This window comes from Helianthus annuus, chromosome 11, assembly GCF_002127325.2.
Source record: "Helianthus annuus cultivar XRQ/B chromosome 11, HanXRQr2.0-SUNRISE, whole genome shotgun sequence".
In the NCBI taxonomy this organism is placed as follows: domain Eukaryota; kingdom Viridiplantae; phylum Streptophyta; class Magnoliopsida; order Asterales; family Asteraceae; genus Helianthus; species Helianthus annuus.
This window is the reverse complement of record NC_035443.2, coordinates 181,831,067-181,851,987: the sequence shown is the minus strand read 5'-3', so window position 1 is coordinate 181,851,987 and position 20,921 is coordinate 181,831,067. Positions and strand designations below refer to the sequence as shown.

General features: G+C 37.2%; 3 protein-coding genes across 3 annotated transcripts; 1 reads left to right on the top strand and 2 right to left on the bottom strand.

The window, feature by feature from the left end:
- Positions 1-2,497: 2,497 nt before the first annotated feature.
- Positions 2,498-3,735, bottom strand: LOC110888948. The gene is made up of 2 exons (XM_035980196.1): positions 3,202-3,735; positions 2,498-2,878 (listed from the first exon to the last, which is right to left on the bottom strand). The coding sequence occupies exons 1-2, from the start codon at positions 3,733-3,735 to the stop codon at positions 2,498-2,500; spliced, it is 915 nt and encodes a 304-aa protein (XP_035836089.1).
- A 5,323-nt stretch (positions 3,736-9,058) lies between these two features.
- Positions 9,059-12,423, top strand: LOC118484311 (fructose-bisphosphate aldolase, cytoplasmic isozyme-like). The gene is made up of 3 exons (XM_035980348.1): positions 9,059-9,223; positions 11,084-11,311; positions 11,402-12,423. The coding sequence occupies exons 1-3, from the start codon at positions 9,196-9,198 to the stop codon at positions 12,220-12,222; spliced, it is 1,077 nt and encodes a 358-aa protein (XP_035836241.1). The 5' UTR covers positions 9,059-9,195; the 3' UTR covers positions 12,223-12,423.
- Positions 12,424-15,602: 3,179 nt separating this feature from the next.
- LOC118484310 lies at positions 15,603-18,281 on the bottom strand. Its single transcript, XM_035980347.1, has 4 exons — positions 18,139-18,281; positions 16,864-17,670; positions 16,302-16,420; positions 15,603-16,206 (listed from the first exon to the last, which is right to left on the bottom strand). The coding sequence occupies exons 2-4, from the start codon at positions 17,600-17,602 to the stop codon at positions 16,183-16,185; spliced, it is 882 nt and encodes a 293-aa protein (XP_035836240.1). The 5' UTR covers positions 17,603-17,670; positions 18,139-18,281; the 3' UTR covers positions 15,603-16,182.
- Positions 18,282-20,921: the final 2,640 nt, after the last annotated feature.

Below are 20,921 nucleotides of genomic sequence, written 5' to 3'. Positions count from 1 at the left end.
ACCTTTAAATATGTCAAAGATGTCAAATTACAAGCCTAAATAAATGTAAATAATAATCACTTTTTTTATAATATATTATATGTATATAAAAATAAAATATATTATAAGTAAAATAATTCGATCTAAGCCGAGCCGAACTACCAAGCAAGCCAAACCGAGCCAATTTGGCTCGTCACGAGCCGAGCCGAGCTAGGCTCACTTTCTAATCGAGCCGAGTCGGCTCGGCTCACTTTCAAACCGAGCCATATTGAGCGAGCTTTTTCCGAGTTAAATCCGAGCAAGCTTCGAGCGAGCTCTGAGCCGCGAGCTTTTTGGACAGCCCTAGTTAGAGCATTCACATTGAAGCCTTTGCATACATGCATTCTATATAATATAGAGGGGGAAAAGAGGAAACAACAAAAACGCCACTACATTGAAATCTCTAAAATGAAGAAAAATATATAGAAACTAAGGGGCTGTTTGGTAGCCTCTTAATGACCATTCAGATGCTACCTCTTAATGGTTTAAAACCTCTGAATGAATAAGAGGTAACCTCAAGTCTGAATGGTTAATCACATGTCACATTCTTATAGCTTCTCATTGGTAAAATTCTTAATAGTTCCATTAAGAGGTAGCCTCTTAATTACCATTCAGAGGCTACCAAACATCCCCTAAAGTACACCACTATATTTAGAGGCACGCATTTAACCCTCTATATGTTTATTATGAGTGTATAGGAAAGAGAAAAAAACTAATTAAATAAGTGTTTGTAAGTAGAATAGAGATAAATATAGAGAGTTGGATGTGGAAGGTTCTTGAGAAATATTAAATAGAAAATTACTTTTTGAGTCTCTGTGTTTTAGAGGGTTTAACCAATTGAGTCTAAAATCAAAATGTTTAACGCCCTGAGTCCCTACAACCACTTTTCTTAACCATTTGAGTCCAATTTTTTAACACCGTTATATTATTCTGTTAGTTTTTAATGAAAAGACGAAAATGCCCTTTTCTTTAGAAAAGGATAAAAATTAGATAAGTAATACACTCATCTTATCTCTCTCTATCACACACACTCAACCTCCCCTTTCTCTCTCTTCTTCCTCTTTTTCTAAAGGCTGCCATAACCACCATACACCATCGCAGCCACCGCCGCCACCACCACCACCACTACTAAAACTCTGGTCGTAAACACCACCATAAACACAATGAAAGCGAATCATTTATATTAATTTCCAAATTACAAAAACAAAATATGACCTAAAATCTCCACAATAAAAAAATGCAATTCATTTCGCACCAAACAAAGATCATAATTCCACCACCACTGTCGGTCTGTTGTCACCACCACTGCCGGTCTGCTGTCACCACCATCCTATTTCCGTAAAAACCCTAACCCCACACACCACCGTCCGATCTACACCCCAACCAACCAGATCCATCCGACAACGCTACCACCGCCGCAGATCCCTCTGAAACCGACACCACAAGCCGGAGACGCCATCGTAGCCGCTGGGACACACCACCCGCAGATCCCTCCAACACCGTTCCGGAACCAGATCTCGTTCCAGGTCTTGATTCGTTCCACTTTGTTCTCTGATCTTCGTCTTCGTCTCTCTTTCCAGATCTCACAGCCGCAGTACATGTGGGTTGGTGCAGTGGTGGTGATGGTGGTGTGGTTTATGAGACGGTGGTGATGGTGGTACGGTGGTGGAGTTGGTGTGATGGTAGTGGGGTTGGTGCGGTGGTCGTGGCGTTGGTCCGGTGGTGGTGATGATAGTGCAATGGTGGTGCAGTGGGGTGTGGAAATGGAGGGCGCTTGGATGTCTATAGAGAGAGAGAGAGTGTGTGTGTGTGTGCAGTGTGAGTGTGTGAAATGTATGTATAATTAGTTTTATATATAATATTAAAATCTTATGCATTATAGACTTGTTCATTATACTTTTATGCACATAAGAGTTGTACTTTGGGTGTAAATGACTAAATTGTCCTCATAGCTAACAGACTTGGTGGATTAAGTTAAAACATTGGACTCAAATGGTTAAGAAAAGTGGCTGTAAGGACTCAGAGCGTTAAACATTTTGATTTTAGACTTAAGTGGTTAAACCCCTAAAATACAGGGACTCAAAAAACAATTTTCTCAATATTAAATATTTAGAGAAATGTGTGTTTTTTAGTGTTATTATATAGATAGAGAGATGAAGGGTTCAATGTGAATGCTCTACGTCAAATAAATCAGTCTAATGATATAATCATATTTGTGCTTAACTTAAGGGTATAGGGAGTGGTTAAACACTTTCAATTGGTAAACTCTCAAATCGACCAATCAAATAGTGCCACGTCATTTTACCTATTGCTAAAAAACGTTGGCGGGTGGTTAGACACTTTGGAATAGGTAAACTATTTTTTTATTTTTATTTTTATTTTTAAACTAGTATATTTAATATTTAAACATGTATTTTATCATAATAAATGTAGAATAAATTAAAAACATGAAAATTACATTAAATTGAAATAAATTAAACTAGTCTTCGTCGGAATCGACCAAAAGGTGGGGTAAATCTTGACTTGCGAGATGATTCATGAGATCGTGTTTTAGTCTCCAATGCGTGTCTTCATCCATCAGCTCGTCCAACACCGTATCGTCTAGAGTGGGCTCGACCAGAGGATCCCGAATGTGTACCGGTGCTATCGCGTTTCCTTCGTCTTTTAAAATCATGTTGTGTAAAATAATACACGTGTACACAACATTCCTAATTTTTCTAACGCTTCTTGCTCGCATCGGCCGACTCAATACACCCCATTTCGACTTCAAAACACCAAAAGCTCGTTCGACGTCTTTTCTTGCCGCCTCATGTTGCCTCTTGAACTTCTTTTCGTCTACTTCGTGAGGGTAGGGGATCGACTTCACAAACACAGACAATGTAGGGTAGATTCCATCCACGAGCAAATAACCACGTTTGTATAAATGGTTGTTAACGTACAATGGAAATTTTGGCACGGTTCCATTTAATTCCGTTAAAAATAACAGAGTTTGTTGTAGCACATTGATATCGTTTTGTGAACCTGATGGACCGCAAAAAGCATGTCAAAACCATAAATCCTGAGATGCAACCGCTTCGAGCATGACAGTCGGGTATCGGTGATCTCCTCGCATATACTGGCCTCGATACTATGTGGGACAAAATCGCCAAACGAAATGGGTGCAATCAAGGCTACCGAACATACCTGGAAGGTGATGTTTTTCCTCATGAGCTTCGTATAAAAGTGCCATGTCGTGGCTTGCCAGTCTACGTAAGAACTCGGAGCGTATATTTTGCAAACCTTGTCGCAAAAATATTCTAGGCACTCGCGGGAAGTTCTTTCAGCCATATGAAAGTACTCGTCGTTCCCGTCTGGAGTGCTACTAGTTGCGAGCTGTTTAATAGCCGATGTAACCTTTTGCAGCGGCATAAAGCCCTTCCTACCTCGCGCATCGAAGGCCTCTTGAAACCACGAGTCGTTCGCTTCCACGTCGCTCACAATTTTTAGAAACAAACGTTTCGACATACGGAACCTATGCCGAAAAATATCTTCGTTGTATTTCGGGTCTTCGACAAAATAATCCGCCAGGAGTGTCTCATGCCCCACCTCACGTTGACGTGCAATATATCTCCTTCGGTTAGATGTGCTCGTCTCTTGAAGTTCGGCTTCTTCGATTAGATTTTGGAAATAAAGAATGCTACTATCGGGTGGAAAACACAACGGGAGTTCATCCGCCATTTTGTTTTGGAATGATTGGGTAAATGTTTGGTTTTTTTTTGGTTTGGTTGGGGTATAAATTTGAATGTATTTGGGTATGAATTATGTTTGGTATTTATAGTTAAATTTAAAAAAAAAAAACAAAAATCTTTTTTTGTTTAAAGGGGTATATAGCCGTTGAGCATCACCCCAACGGTCAAAACATTGATTTTGTCGATCGGTAATATCTCACCGATGTGGAAAGATCACCGAGCGGTAAAGTGGGTTTGCCGAGCGGTGGCGGCGGTGTTACCGCTCGGCAAACCCACTTTACCGCACCCCTTACTGCCCTCTCCGTATACCCTAACACCTTTAAATCTCTAATCAAACTCTAGTTTTAACTCATTTAACTTGTTTGCAACTACTTTGAATGGTTTGATTAGCTTACATAGTTTGACAAACTGGTGTCCAATTTTGAAATTGGTAATGATCAAAATCTAGCATATATAGGCCATTCCTTTCATAAATCGACCTGTTTAAGACTTTCATGGCAACCCCCTTTTGACTTTTGATTCTAGCATATATAGGCCATTCCTTTCATAAAACGACCTGTTTAAGACTTTCATGGAAACCCCCTTTTGACTTTTGATGGTTGGTTAATATTGATAGCAATTATGAAATTTAGAATAAATCTCACATTAGTATATCAGACTACATGGTATGGTAATGGACCATCCTTGGAGGATGATCCGCCACGTAGGCGACACATCATAGTCCTCCCAAGGATGGATCATCCTCCAAAACTAGGGGGCATGGGAGGATGGTCCTAGTCATCATCCTCCACCACTTTTATATTTTTTTTATTTTTTTTAATCTTCAACTTTTTTTAAACATTTAACAAATAAAGTAACAAAATATTTTCATTAATATTAAAAAACATTACATAGACTTAAAAAAAATTAAACTTAAAAAAAATAAACTAAAAAAAATATGATGATTTTTTATAAAAAGGGAAGACTGGTTTATAAAATGTGAGAGAGATGGGGTGGTAGTGGTGAAAAGTTGTGAAAAAAGGGGTTAAAGATGTGAGTATTTATAAAAATGGAAGTGAAATGGAGGGTTTTTTAAAATATAGCCGTTTGAAAAAAGGTTTTTTTTTTTTATTTCTAACGGTCAAAAGGTGGGGGACCCACCTAATTTGCATCGTCGCAAACGGCTACTTTCGGACGGAGAGGACGGGGACGGTAGGGGGCGGCACGGTGTTTGGACCGTCGCCGACCCGCGACGGGCCGGGGCCGACCCCCATACCGTGTAGCCTCATGCAAAGGGGGCACTATAGACCAAGTATTTTAGCCCCGACCAATTACCACTCATCACATCAAAAAGTGCATCAACTATCCATTAACTAGTAAGTGGTGCGGCGCCTACTCTAGCCGCAAACTTTTTTTTTGTTTTTTAATTTAAATAATGTGAAACGTTAATTAATATAAAAAAATAAACTTCATTAAAATGAAAATAAAAATGACATGGGTTTCTATACAACCCAAACAGTTCAAAATTTTACATCGCTTCCGACGAGAAACCATAGGTCGGTGGGACCATAGGCTGTGAAAAAAATAGTTTGTTTGTTGCCCAAATATATATGTCGGTGGAATGGGTTGAGTAAGAGGAGGTTGTGGCATATGCCCTTCACCACCAAAAGGAGCACCGCGTTTGCTTGAACCGGTTCCTCATTTGCTCGAATCGGCACCTCTAGATTTTTTATGTGAATCCATTGTGGAGATTTTTTGGGCGTTTTGGTAACGAAGGATTTTGAGAGTGCGTGTGTTATAATAGTATTTAAAAATAACTTTTTTTTTTAAAACACATGACCGTTGCACAACGATCAAAACCATCGAAATCATCACATCTCACGACGCTTTCTCCGCTGGCCAAACCAACCCGATAGGGTGGCGGCGGTGTGCTGGCATGCTTGGAATCCGGACAAGGCAACCCGCACGGTGCCCCGTCCCCCCTCAATCATGTTTTAGTTTGTATATACATATAAGAGAGAAAAACATTGGATAATTATCAAAAATATTAACTCGCGTCTTCGTATCACTCTATAAAATATTAAAACCTAGAACGAATAAAGAAATCTTACTATAACACCCGATCCCTCATCCATATAGGGGAGGAAGAAAAAGTTGAACCTGGCGAGTAAATCAAAACTCAGAAAACTAAATGAGTATTCAGCTATATAATTAGTTATAGAAACTTCTACAAATATAAGGTACATGTATGATATTAGATGATATATGTTGATTACCCCAAAACCAATACTATACTTGTTTGCATGTATCTAAACACAATATATAATGGGTCGAAGGGGGCAATGCCACTGTACGGGCCCAAGAGATAGTTGGAACCGAGATCACTGGCAACTAATCATCAGTGACAAAGTTGCTATCCATCACGAATACCAATTACCGAATAGTGACAAACAGATAATTAGTGCAATAGTTACCACTGTTGGAGTCTTCTACTAAAATCTCACTAATGATTCCCAATATTGCTCAAAATATAAGCAATTAGAATTGTCAAATTGTTAACCACCAATTGAAAAGTTTTGATTGATTAACCCATATAAAAAGAATATCATAGTTTATTTGAAGATGCATTTTTTACACAATGAATCAACACTTCGTTTTTCAAAGAGATCATGTTGTTCTTGCATAACCGGTATAGTCTTATCCAGTTGTTGACTACTTGATTTCATATACCTACGAAATTCGTTAATCTGAAAGTGATCTTAAACACGATTTAAAAACCTATCCATGTATTGAAATACGAAACCTTCACTTTTATACCAAATTCATCCTCTTTTGGAAAAAAAAAATAGATTCCAATCATTTTTCTCTATATTTTATTTCATCACAGCGACATTATTTTACGTATTAAAACCACAAGATTTGTGAACACCAACAACATGTTTACAATATCAGTGAGAAAGAACATGCCATTTAGAAATAGATGATGGTTGAATTGAAACATATATCCCTTTTGCTAAGTTTATATGCGGATACAAAGCAATTTGAGGTGAGACATACCGTCACAAACATAATGCAACTCGTACAACTAGCAACGGTAAGTCGTCTTGTAAGTCACAAATGAGAGTTCAACCATACAACCCTCTTTGATCCGCTCGAATCACACAATATTGTGAACAAGCGTAACAAGAAGTGTACGTTTAAGAAAAGCCATGCTTTTAACAAACCTTTCAAGTCCAAACTCCAGTCCGTACCGATATCAACACCTCTCTTTCACTCTCTATGTATATACATCATCAAAAGGTGATATAGACGTTATCCCATACACACCTAAATTTTTTTAGTCAAAAAGACAAATGTAACGTTATCAATAGCAAGAGCATCATATGGAGAGGCTTTTGTAGTTTTGTGAATAAACTATTGACACCTAAGAAAAAAAAAAACAAAGGACTTTACACTTTCTTTTCTTTTCATTTTTTAGTGAATTGCCAAAATTGTCCCTCTTGTAGTTTTGTGAATAAACTATGGGAAAAAAAAAAAAAAGAAACAAAGTACTTTGCAGTTTACTCTTTCTTTTCTTTTTCATTTTTCAGTGAATTGTCAAAATGTCCCTCTTGTACTTTTGTAAATAAACTGTGGGAAAAAAGAAACAAAGTACTTTACTCTTTCTTTTCTTTTTTCATTTTTAGTAATTATCAAAATTGTGTATGAGGTTTATACAACCTTTTCTCGGTTCATCAAAAACAATTTTTTTATTATTTTATCTTTTATTTTTAAGATTTTTTGTCATTTTTTTTAAACCTCTAGAAACATTCATAGTAGATTCTCCTGTAACCTCTATATTTGTTAGAGTGATTGTAAGTTATTGTGAGTGAAGTAGAGAGAAAAAAGAGAAAAAAAATATTGTTTATCAGTAAATTTGAATGAGATACTGTTCACTTTTATAATTTTTTAATACTTTTTGAAAATGGTCGTGAGTGGTGGAGAAGAAAGAAAAGATAGTGTTTTTTAGGGGCTGTTTGACAACTTCTGAATGGTTAAATGCTGAATCAGTAAGAGGTCTGAATCATTAAGTGCTGAACCAGTAAGAGGTCTGAACCATTAAGAGCTAGTAAAATACTTAACCGTTCAGAGACAAATGTCTAACCAATTCAGATCAGAGGTTTTAACCATTCAGACTCTGTATAGTGCTTAATCATTCAGAGGAAAATGTCTGAACTACTCAGACATCTGCTTGTGAAACAAACAGTTTGAACCCTTAAGTGTTGAACCAGTAAGAGATATGAATCATTAAGAACCTCATTAAGAGGTAAACAAACAACCCCTTAGTGTATTTATAGAGATGCGGTAAAAGATTTGATTGTGAATGCTCTAATTTGGGTTATTTTTCTATCAGATATTTGAATGAAAATGACAAAAAATCACAAACCACATGGGCGATTTTAGCAAAAAAAGTTAGACGTTTGGATGAGAATAACCAATTCGCCCAAAAGTGGTACAAAGAATTTGTTTTGGATGAAACTAATAAAAATGTCCAAACCTCATGTAGAGAGGTGTACAAATCGGTTTTTTTCAAAAACCGGTTTCAGTTATTAACCGAACCGGTTTTTTTCACCTAAAACGAAAACCGGTTTTTTTTTATAACCGGTTTTTCAAGTCCAAAACAATAACCGGTGTGTGTAACCGGTTAGGACCGGTTTTTAACCGGTTTTTCCCAAAAAAACCGGTTCTTTTCCGGTTTTAACCCGTTTTTTTAAAACCGGTTTCGGTTATTAACCGGTTTTTCAGATCAAGATCAGTAACCGGTCACAAACCGGCGGTTCGGTTATAAAACCGGTCCGGTTATAAAAAAACCGGTTTCAGTTTTTTTCCCGGTTTCGGTTCTAAAACTGTTTTTTTTTACACCTCTAACTCTCTAAGAGCATTCACATCCATTCCACCATTTTTTTCACCCTAAATTACACTAAAATACACTATATTTTCTCTCTCCTTTTCAATTAGATAATATATTTTTATACCTTTATCATTATCTTTTCTCTCTTCTTCACTCACAACCACTTTTAAAATATATTAAAAAATTATAGGGGGTGAACAGTGTCTTTTCAAATATACAGATGAACAGTAACATTTTCTCTCTCCTCTACTCACAACCACTTTTTATACTCTTCATATTATAAAAATCTCACTCACATAATTTAGTGGAATCGATGTCCTCATGGATATGATTTTGGCAATTTACTTTTTTTTTTAATTTTTCTTGAAAAGGGTTGGTAAAGGGTAAAAATGTAAAATAGCCATAATAATCGAAAACCGCCTCAACACCTGTTTCTTTATATTGGGGGCGATGAAACCGATCTCTCAACAATCTCTTCTATATAAACCCTCACTCCCCATCATTGACTCTTACAATCTCCTTTCTCTATAATTTCTTTCTCTGCACGCCTCTTTTTCTCAGATCTCAGATTCATCCACCATGTCTTGCTACAGAGGAAAGTATGCTGGTATAATCTCCATCTCCATCTTCATTTCTATGTGTTTAATCTATTCGTTCTTCTGGTTTTGATTGATGTATATGCATGTTTTCTTTTGCTTCAGTTTTTGTTTAGATCTACTCTGTTTGACTTTGTTTAGGTTCCGATCTACTTTTTAAACGTGTTTATATGTTATTACAAGTTTTTATACTGTTTTTGTCATCGTTATGTTGAATAATGAAGTTACGAAATCTATACGTGTATGTTTTTTATTATTCTGCTTTTGATTGCTGTATGTGTATCGTTTCTGCTTGAATTTTTGTTTAGATCTGTTTTGTTTGACTTCGTTTTGGTTCTGATTTACCTTTTAAATGTGTTTAACTGTTTATGTGCTATTGGAATCAAATTGATACGTTGATCTAATTGTTACCAGTTTTTGATCTGTTTTTGTCATCGATTTGTAGAATAGTTTGTTACGAAATATCTATATATATATATATGATATATATCGTTTTTGGTTTAATTTATGTTTAGATCTGTTCTGTTTGACTTCGATTAGGTTCCGGTTTACTTTTATCAACGTGTTCATGTGATATTAGATTCAAATCTGCTATCTATCTAGACCTAGTTGTTACCAGTTATTAATCTGTTTTTTGTTATCGTTGTGTTGAATAATTTGTTGTTAGTTTGTTACTTTGTTTTATTGGTGTGTTTTGTGATGTTATTAAATGTCTACGTGTTTAATTTTTGATGTTTCTGCTTTTGATTTCTTTATATAAAAATCATTTTTCCTTTAATGTTTGTTTAGGTCTGATTTACTTTTTCAACATGTTTATGTGTTATTAGATTCAAATCGGCTATGTACATCTAATTATTACCAGATTATTGTCGTTGATATATTTCGTTATGTTACGTAGTGGCGATTTGTTTTTTGAAAATACTTGTGGATCTGTTTGTTGCTGTTGAAGATCTGTTGATCCAACTATTTAACAATAGTTGTGATTTGTAGCTGCTGTATGCTATGCAGTTAATGCGGTAAAATATCGTATATGGGTCAAGGACCGATATTTGAGATATAGGTTATCTCGGTGAGATATCGGTAATATCAATATAATGAAGGATTTATATATATAGCAATTTAATACTAATAATTCAGTGATATACTGATATATCAGTCATATCGGTCAAATATCGGTGATGTATCGGTTATATTGGTCAAATATCGGTGATATCGGTCAATATCGCTGATGTTATCGGTACCGATATTCAGACCGATATTTGACACCGATATTTCACCAGGGGACCACTTTATCACCGATATTAACTGCATAGGCTGTATGATTTTCTTCAGTTGATCTGACACAGTTTTTTATGTTGTTATGAAGTTTTGTTAGTGGTTAGCAATGATTGTTTAATGTGCCTCTTGGTGTTGTTACGATACGTATTTTCTTTGTATTAATCAGATTGTTTTTTTTAATCAGACTTTGTTTTTCATTCATTTTAGTTGTCTTTGACATAGATCTGTGGCTAAATGAATGCGATCTATAGTTAATTTATTGGTAAGATGATTCCGTAGCCGATGGTTTGTATAAGTAGCTTTCTGCCATTGTTTTTAAGATGATCATATTGTTCTAAAATAGATTAGCGTATTTGCTGATATGATAGTATGTTATGATATGTTGTTTTTTCATCTTACTGGTGGTCATTTAGGTGATGTGTTATATGTGTGTGATAATCTAAATCAAGCGATACATTTATGTAGATATATCTGTTGTATTATTTGGTATCAAACTTTATGATTGTGGTATTATATTGTTAAAACATACAAAGGGTTTGTTGATGTTAATCTAAGGAAACATGTAACAAGTTTTTCTTCTTCTTTTTTTTCAGATGAGCTAATTGCCAATGCTACTTACATTGGCACACCTGGCAAGGGTATTCTTGCTGCTGATGAGTCAACCGGTACAATCGGGAAACGTCTATCCAGCATCAATGTTGAGAATGTCGAGTCAAACAGGAGGGCTCTTCGTGAGCTTCTTTTTTGCACTCCTGGTGCTCTCCAATACCTCAGTGGAGTCATTCTTTTCGAGGAAACTCTCTACCAGAAGACAGCCGCAGGTACTCTTTTTAATCTTTCCATGCTTTAAAATATGTTAACTGGCTTTTGATTTATAATTTTAGGTGTAACGTTAAACAAAATGTTTACAGGTAAGCTATTTGTGGATGTCATGAAGGAAGCTGGAGTCCTCCCCGGTATCAAGGTTGACAAAGGTACGGTCGAGCTTGCTGGAACTAACGGTGAGACCACAACCCAAGGTCTAGACGGTCTGGCCCAGCGATGTGCACAATACTACTCAGCCGGTGCCCGGTTCGCCAAGTGGCGTGCAGTTCTTAAGATTGGCCCGCACGAGCCATCACAACTTGCCATCAACGAGAACGCCAACGGGCTAGCCCGATACGCCATCATCTGCCAAGAGAACGGTTTGGTCCCAATTGTCGAGCCCGAGATTCTTGTAGATGGACCCCATGACATCAACAAGTGTGCTGATGTAACCGAGCGTGTTCTCGCTGCTTGCTACAAAGCTCTTAACGACCACCATGTTCTTCTCGAGGGAACACTTTTGAAACCCAACATGGTTACCCCCGGTTCTGACGCCAAAAAGGTCGCACCAGAAGTCGTCGCTGAGTACACCGTCCGTGCACTTCAACGAACCATGCCACCAGCGGTCCCAGCCGTTGTGTTCTTGTCAGGTGGTCAGAGTGAAGAGGAGGCTACAGTTAACTTGAACGCCATGAACCAGTACAAGGGCAAAAAACCATGGTCGTTATCTTTCTCGTTCGGGCGGGCCCTACAACAGAGCACCCTTAAGGCTTGGGCTGGGAAGGAAGAGAATGTGGCGAAAGCTCAGGCCGCTTTTCTTGCCAGGTGTAAGGCTAACTCTGAGGCGACCCTTGGAACGTATCAGGGCGGTTCTGGGTTGAGCGAAGGCGCATCTGAAAGCCTCCATGTTAAGGACTACAAGTACTAAACATTGCTCTCAGGTAATTCTTCACTGATTTGTGTTTTTAGTGACGATTTTTGTATGGACGGGGCGGGTTTTATGTTTTGAACGTGTTTCTATGTTTGTTTTTTGTTTTTACGCCTGGGTAGCGGATTGCTGTAATAAGTATGAGAAACATTTGCTCGTTTGAGATTGATTCATATATCAAATGCTTCAGGTTTTAATGCATATGTTGTCTCTTTGGCAAAAAACTTTATTCGTTGAAAATTGGAATGGGTCGAGGACCGAACTAAGTGAGAAACGAGTTGGTTATAGTTTCTAATTGCGACAGGGGTTATGATTTGGTTACAGTTATATGTGTAACCAAAATAACTGAACAAACCACGAATGTTCTAGGAGTTTTTTTTTTTTTTTTATTTCTAGTAGGAAGATCATGCACCTACAAGCTTCGACTAAGTACCAAGTACCGGTGCTGGAATTTGACCAACACCGTGGATCGGTAAGTGAAGGGGATACATAGTAGTACGGTGTAAAGCGGTGAAAGGGAAGTTTGGTTGTATTCATACCGCTCACTTTATGAGTTCTTATTCCATTATTCGTGTGAGTGTGGACATCCTTGTGCAAGTTGATCAAGTCTATGTTCGGTTGTATTCATACCGCTCACTTTATGAGTCCTTATTCCATTATTCGTGCGAGTGTGGACATCCTTGTGCAAGTTGATCAAGTCTTGACCAATAGTTGGACGGTTGATCTGAACCGGGCCTGTGTCCTGACCGTTATCTTCTTTTTTGGTACTTGTGCCTCGTGACTTGTCATTTGGGTTATTGGTTAGAACTTGTATTCTAGACGATACGTTATGTGACTGGAACATGTGATCTGTGACTAGAGCATGTCTTCCGTGGTTGGGTTATATGTTTCCATGACTCGAACTCATGTTCCTGGCTAGGCCTGGCAATGGATCGGATATTGATCTATATCCAATCCAATCCAATCTGATCCATTTAAATCGCTTATTGGATCATAAAAAATATCCAACAACCCATTAGTTAATCCAATGGATTGATCCATTTATCCAATTAATCATATGGATCGATCCATGATCGATCCATTACCTAGAATATTTGACTCTGCACTGCCTCAAACCCTAAATTTGAAATCAACCCAAAAGTCCAAAGTCTCATTCGAGGTAGCTCCTGGTTCCGATCTCTCTCGCATTGTTCTCGTTCTTCCTCTACGTGAATTGAACCGAACTTTCATTCGAGGTAGCTCTTGATTCACTGATTTTATATGCATTCGGTTAACTGCATTGATTAGTTGTGTTTTGAACGTAGATATCATGATTTATGACGTTTGTTTGATTTAGGGTTTTGTTGAGTTTGATTAAGATGAAATTGAACAAAACCTTCATTCGAGGTAGCCGTTGATTCACTGCTTTTATATGCGTTCGGTTAAGTGTATTGATTAGTTGTGTTTTTAACGTAGATATCGTGATTTTCTGCTGCTGTTTGTTAGATTTAGGGTTTTATTGAGTTTGATTAAGATGAAATTGGCTTAGGATTGATTAGTAAATGGAAGCAATTAAATATGGATCAACTCAAATTGGAAAAAATATTCATATGTAACACTCACTTGGATCTCGAATCAGAATCAGAATTAACAATTAAACAAAAGCACGAGAGGAATGGTACCGTTACGCGATGGAGAGGTGAACGAGACCTTGGCTGAAGCTTTCAGTTTCCAGCGATGCTCAGATTTTTTGTAGACGGCACTTGACAGACGGCACATGCGAGGCTCGAGCCCAGGCTTGATAAAAAAACGAGCTTTATTTTAGGCTCAAGCTCGGCTCAGGCTCGATAAGGCTCAGCTTGTTTCGAGCTTTTTCTCAAGTCGATCTCGAGTAGCTCGCGAGCCGCTCGGCTCCTTTGAACCCTAGTCAACGATAAATAGAGTGTAGACGTTGACTTGAGAAGAAGATTAAAAGTCGGGTTTATCTATGTTGTTAAAAATCTAAGGCGCACTCAAGGTGCTAAAAGCCTAGGCGCTTAAAAAACGAGGGCTTTTTTAAGCTAGGCACTCGATAAGCCTTTGGTTCGGGTCCGAAGGGGTTCGGGTCGTACCGGGTCGGCTTAAAAAGTTTTTATTTTTATTTTAAGAAAAAGATTGTAACAACAGTATATCAATCTTCTCTTCATGCTAACATCTTTGCACCAATAATCAGATTTCCACTATAAATGCAACATAAATGATATTATCACCACGGCCAGTAGGTTGTTTTTTACAAAACTGATCAAGTTAATGGAACACTTGGTGTTAAAAAAAAAAAAAACAAAAAACAATGCTTTTTAATATCGATTAGATTATTTGCAATCAGATCTAGGAACAGAGATTTAAATTTAATATCGATTAGATTATTTGCAATCAGAAGCAGTTCAGTTTGATTATCTTTTGTTAATTTTTGAGAAGTTTTTGGCGTTAGATTTGTTAAAAAGTGTGGGAAGTTATGTCAGTATTGTTATTAGTAAGAGTAACTCAACTGTCCTAGGTGTTACTGATTCCTATCTTGGTTTACAAATGTTTTTTTTCTTACGTTGTTGGCATTAGAGGTGTACAAAAAAACCAGTTTTAGATTTGAAACCGGTTTTTTAACCAAACCGCCGGTTTGTAGACTGGTTAGTATTCTTGATCTATGGAACTGGCTTAAAACCGAAACCGGTTAAAAACCGGTTTTTTGGGCCCAAATCGGTGTTTAGCCAAACCGAGTCGACGCACACTTTCTGCTTTCATCAGTTAATCATTGTTTTTGATTCTCCCCCTTTAGTCTAGTTTGAATTGAAGTAGAATGATTGGTTTTTTAGAATTTTTTTATTTTTTTTTTAGATTTTTTAGAATTTTTTAGAATTTTTTCGATTTATTTTATTTTTAAGATTTTTTTAATTTTTTAATTTTTTTAATTTTTGTAGTTTTTTTTTTTTGAATTTTTACAATTTTTTTTTATTTTTTGTGATTTTTTTTATTTTTAGAGGTTTTTATTATATTTTTATATGGATCGATCCGGATCGTGATCCATCCATTTAAAATTACTTGGATATGGATTGGATCACGATCCATTATGTTGGATCATGGATCGAGTCATAATCCATTTAAGTTGGATCATTAATGGATTGGATCGTGATCCAATCCATATGCATCCATTCTTGGTTTTAAAAAGCGAGAGGCGCACAAAAGCGACGAGGTCTAAAACCGAGGCGCAAAGCGCAAAAGCGGCGGGCTTTTCGTACCCGAGGCGCACATATTTAAAAAAAAATATGTAAAATTATATATAAGCCATATATGATGCACAAAGGACATTAATATATATTTAACATCAAAAACACCTATATATATATATATATATATATATAAGTGTGTCATCAAGCACCATGAGTCGGCGAGTGGCATAAAACGAAGTCACAAACACATGAAGTTATCAAAAGTTAGTTTTCAAAAGAACACAAAAGTGATTATAAAGGTTAATAACTAATAGAACTAGTAGCTTCATTCACTATCCTCATCCTCATCCTCATCATCATCATCGATTCCAAGCACCTCGTCTTCTCCCACATCGTTGTCACTCTCACCGGTATCTTCTTCTTCAATATCTTCGGCATCTTCATCAATCAAGTGATGTACTCCACGAGTACATCTAGGAGTAGGGGCCGTTGAGGAGCTACCAACATCTTTTCCTTTCGATCTAGTATAATATAAGGGCTCAGATGCCCCACTAGCCTTTTCAACATCACCGTATGTTAGATCATGACCCTCATGCACCAAATTAGTAACATCTCTCGCTTGATTTTCATCATCATCCATGTATCCCATCACCCACTCATTACTTTCGTCAATCTCATCTAAAAGTATGGGATCCGTGGTGTCCTTTCGTTCATATCGACGCTTCAATGTTCGATTGTACTTAACATACACCAAATCATTTAATCGGCTTTGTGCCAATCAGTTCCTCCTCTTTGTATGAAGCTGTTAAAATAACAATCTTTAATTAAATAACGAAGTAACAAATAACACTAATAGTCTAATACTCTAATAGAACGGATGTTTAATTGATCGCTTACCTGTTGAAAGACACTCCAATTTCTCTCACAACCGGTAGCGCTACACGTCAAGCTAAGTACTCGGATAGCAAACTTTTGTAACTCCGGAGTATCACCACCAAATGCGTTCCACCAATCCGCTATTAAAACAACCATTTTTTACCGTTAACAAGATCAAAACAGCCATATATTCCTGTCTACAACCTCAAAACATCCATTTTTGCTGTTTCCAGCCTCAAAACAGCCATTTTTGCTGTTTTTTGGCTGTTCCAGCAACAAGACAACCATTTTTTTTGCTGTTTGAAGCCTGAAAACAGCCATTTTTGCTGTTTCCAGCCTCAAAACAGCCATTTTTGCTGTTTTTTGGCTGTTCCAGCAACAAGACAGCCATTTTTTTTGCTGTTTGAAGCCTGACAGCCATTTTTGCTGTTTCCAGCCTCAAAACAGCCATTTTTGCTGTTTTTTTGGCTGTTCCAGCAACTAGACAGCCATTATTTTGCTGTTTACATCCTGAAAACAGCCTTTTCTTAAATGTTTATAGCCTCAAAACAATAGCTAAAATTTAAAGATTTTATATTTTTACCTGGTGATCTTATAGACCTTTGTCTTATAGCCATTCTATCACCAAATAGACCCTCGGCATGTTGATATTTATCCAGTTGTAGACTGATTTTGTCTTGAATGCTTTCATCGGGATTTAATCTTGCAATGCATTTCACAACGGCCCCCATGATCTCTCCTTTTTTTGCCTCATCTGCATTCGCGTAGTAATATTCAGGATTCAAAAAGTAGCCCGTAGCATGCAAAGGTCTTCCAAGTTGGCATTGCCACCTTCTTTCTATGATCTCTATCGCTTTAGCATATTGCTTCTCGCGTTTGAAACTCGCCTTTATGGTAGCTTTAGCCCTTTTCATTGCCGCATATATGTATCCCATGGCGGGCTTTTTATCTCCATCAACAAGTCTAAGGACCTTAACTAGAGGTCCCATCAACTTCATGGCGTACACTATATTTCTCCAAAACTTTTCTTTGATAAGAATAGAGTAAAGTCTTTTCCCACCAACTTCCTTTCCCCATGTGCTATTAAGAAACTCGGAAGAGACAATCATCTTCTGCAAATTATGCTTTTGCTTGTGCATTTGGGAGATAGTGATAAATGATGTTGCAAAACGAGTAACCGCGGGCCGATGCAAATTATGTGAATTAGTGAACCTTCTCATCATGTTCACAAGACCAACGTGGTTATATATATATGCATTCACGAACATTGCTGATTTTAACATCTCTTTAATCTTTTTAATCTTCCCAATGTCCTCCAACATCAAATCGAGACAGTGTGCAGCACAAGGTGTCCAATATAAATTAGGCTTTGAAGCTTCCAAGTATTTACCTAAAAAGTATGCGTATAACATAGCAACTCAAATCACAAAACTAAAACTTATGAAGTATCAGTAGTTATTATATCAGTACTTCAGTAGCATAAATAATAAAATAGTAACTTAGATATACAGTAAAAAACTAAAAATTATCAAGTATCAGTAAGTTAGAATTATGTATGTAGCAGACTAGCAGTAAATATCAGTAGCATATATAATAAAACAGTAACTTATATTAATATATACACTGAAAATTATGAAGTATCAGTAACTTAGAATTATGTAAGTATCAACAACTTAGAATTATGTAAGGATCAGACTATGAACTAAAATGAAGTAAAATATGAAGTATCGATAACTTATATTAATATATACACTGAAAATTATGAAGTATCACTAACTTCAATTATGAAGTAAAATGTATTAAATGTTAAGAAATCTAACAGAAAAGATCAAAAGAAGTAAAGAAATCAGAAAGTTACCGTTAATATGAAGTCTATTGAGGCAGAATATCACTTTATAACTTGAATTAGATGAACTTTAACTTGAATCGGACCAAAATTGTGGTCGATTAATGAGCGACAGATGAAGAAAGAAGAGCGGGAGTTTGTACGTCAATTCATGGTGGGCGCAATTAGGGTTAAAAAAGTTTGATCTTATTGTTTTATTCACTTAGTCAGTTACGGGCCTTTAAAAAGTGGGTTATTAAAAGTTGGGCCTAAATTAAAAGGTGGGTTATAAAAGATTGGGCCCCACAGTAAATATCTAATGATTTATAACACAGGGGTGCGCCTAGGGTCCAAAAATCCCATACTACTGCGCTTTGTCGCTTTTCAATAAATCCCAAAAAAAGCGCGCTTCCTGGAAAAATCGCGCCTTAGGTTACAAAAAGCCCACAAGCATGCGCCTTGTTGCGCTTTGCGCCTAGGCGCGCCTCGGGCGCGCTTTCTTAAACCAAGCATCCATTGACATGCCTACCTGGCTGTGTGATTGGTTACGAGTTCTTGAACTAGGACTTGGCGGCTTATTATATGAAAATGTTAGGGGTCTTAATGCCTAAAAAACCGCATCCAATGCTATTCATTTGTATTCTATGCATGCACAAAGATGGATTACTCATATAATTTGACAAAAACAAAAGAATGACGGATTGCTCATAATTTGACAAAAACAAAAGAATAATACTTATAATGCAATTGGGGGCAAAACTTGGGGTGTAACGAGCCTAGCTGAACCTGAGCTTGTCTAGCCCTTATAACTTAGCTTGTGCGCTCTATTTTTTATAGCTCGAACTAAGCTTGCGAGTGGATTTTTACATACATGTATGTAGGCTATGTGTAGATAAAAAGATAATGTAAGAAACATAAAATTTTAAAAATATTAACCTTAGATCCCAAAATTTAGGTAGTGTTTGGTATGCAGGAATGAGAGGTGGAATGGAATGGATGATTACGAGGGAATGAAGAAAAGGGTGTTTGGTTGGTCAGTGGAATAGAATCACCCATTCCAAAAGGCATTCCATTCCCTTAAAATCATTCATTCCACCCCCATGTTTTTTTTCTATTCCATCCCCTCTTGCACCATTCATCAACAACGCCACAACCCACCACCTTCGCCACAACCCACCACCACCACCCACCACCGACGCCATCGCCGCCACCCGCCACCACCTCACCTCGACAGCCACCGCCGTCACCCGCCATCGCCGCCGCCACCACCACCCACTCGCCACCGTTATCACCCACAGCTACGACTAACCGCCAACGCCACTCGCCGCCGCCGCCCACCACCATCGTCGACGCCACCACCACCGCCACCACCAACGGTCGCTGCCGCCGCCACCAACGGCCACCTCTGCTGCCACCCACCACCACGACCACCTTGCCGCAACCACCACTCATCGTCACCGCCGCACCGCCACTCGCCGCCACCACCACCACCCGTCGCCGCCACTGACACCCACCACCGCCACCTATAACCACCCGCAATCACTACCACCGGCCACCACCACCACTCACCGCTGATTTTATTACTCCGTTTTTCTTGCCTATCGAACAACACACAATAATAATTCATTCCATTCACACATGGTAACCAAACAAGACATATAATGGTAATGATCCATTGCATTCCCTCGTCCATTCCATTACCCCGTCCATTCCATTCCTTCGTCCATTCCATTAGTGATTTAGAGTTGTTATTTTTGTTCTCGCAATAATTAGTGTTCAGTAATGATACTCATCATATATATATGTGTATAAAATAATTTTTTTTTCAGAAATATATATATATATACACTTAATTTATTAAATAAAAATTATTTAAATAATAAGCTTGTTTAGGCTCGTAAGTCGGTTCACGTTCAATAAGTGAAGCACATGCTCAGGAACATTAACTCATAAGCGGCTTAGTTTGTTTACACCTCTAACTTCTAAGACCCAGACGAAGCAACAATAAAATGAAAATGAAACCTGGGCCTTAAGGTACAAACTTGGTCAAAAGTTTAAGTAATGTTCTGGTTGGGTACGGCCATCATGAGATGAGATCTTTTGGTCCTGACTAAAGTGACCAGGCCTAGCTCCTTTTTAACCGGGTCGGAGTTTATTATATGTTCTTTTTAATCCTGGACAACAATTTGATACTTTTAAGCCTTAGATTGATTGATAAACGTGTTGCATAACTTATAACAATAAGTTCAAATCCAGACAAGGGGATTTTAATACTAACATACCAACTACTAACCCGGTTACGACGTCCTAATCATACGCCGTTAAAAAAAATAAAAAGTAAAATAAGTTGAAATATTTCTTCTTCTTATTGCTATTGGGGAATTCTATTATAAAAATTAAAATAAGTCGAAATATTTCTTCTTATTACTATTGGGGAATTCTATTAGCACACTAGTCAATTTATCCGCACACTTTGCTTTTTCAATACGGGTAGTATAGATTCAAAAGTCAAAAGTCAAATCTGCATGTGTCAGCTCTTGTCTGGCTGCTGACTGGACCTATACGAGTCGTATAGGTCTATACGGGCCGTATTGCATTGTTTTTTTTACAATTTTTTTTATACATTTAATCATACATTTAACAAAGTTTAATAAAAGAATTCTTTTATTTTTTTAAACAAATAAACATTTTTAAAAAATTATCATGTAGTATATAGGTTTTGTACATGTTTATTATACCATACTATCTATGTTATATCGTATTATATACTACACTTATACTATTGTTTATTATACTATACTATACTACACATATAC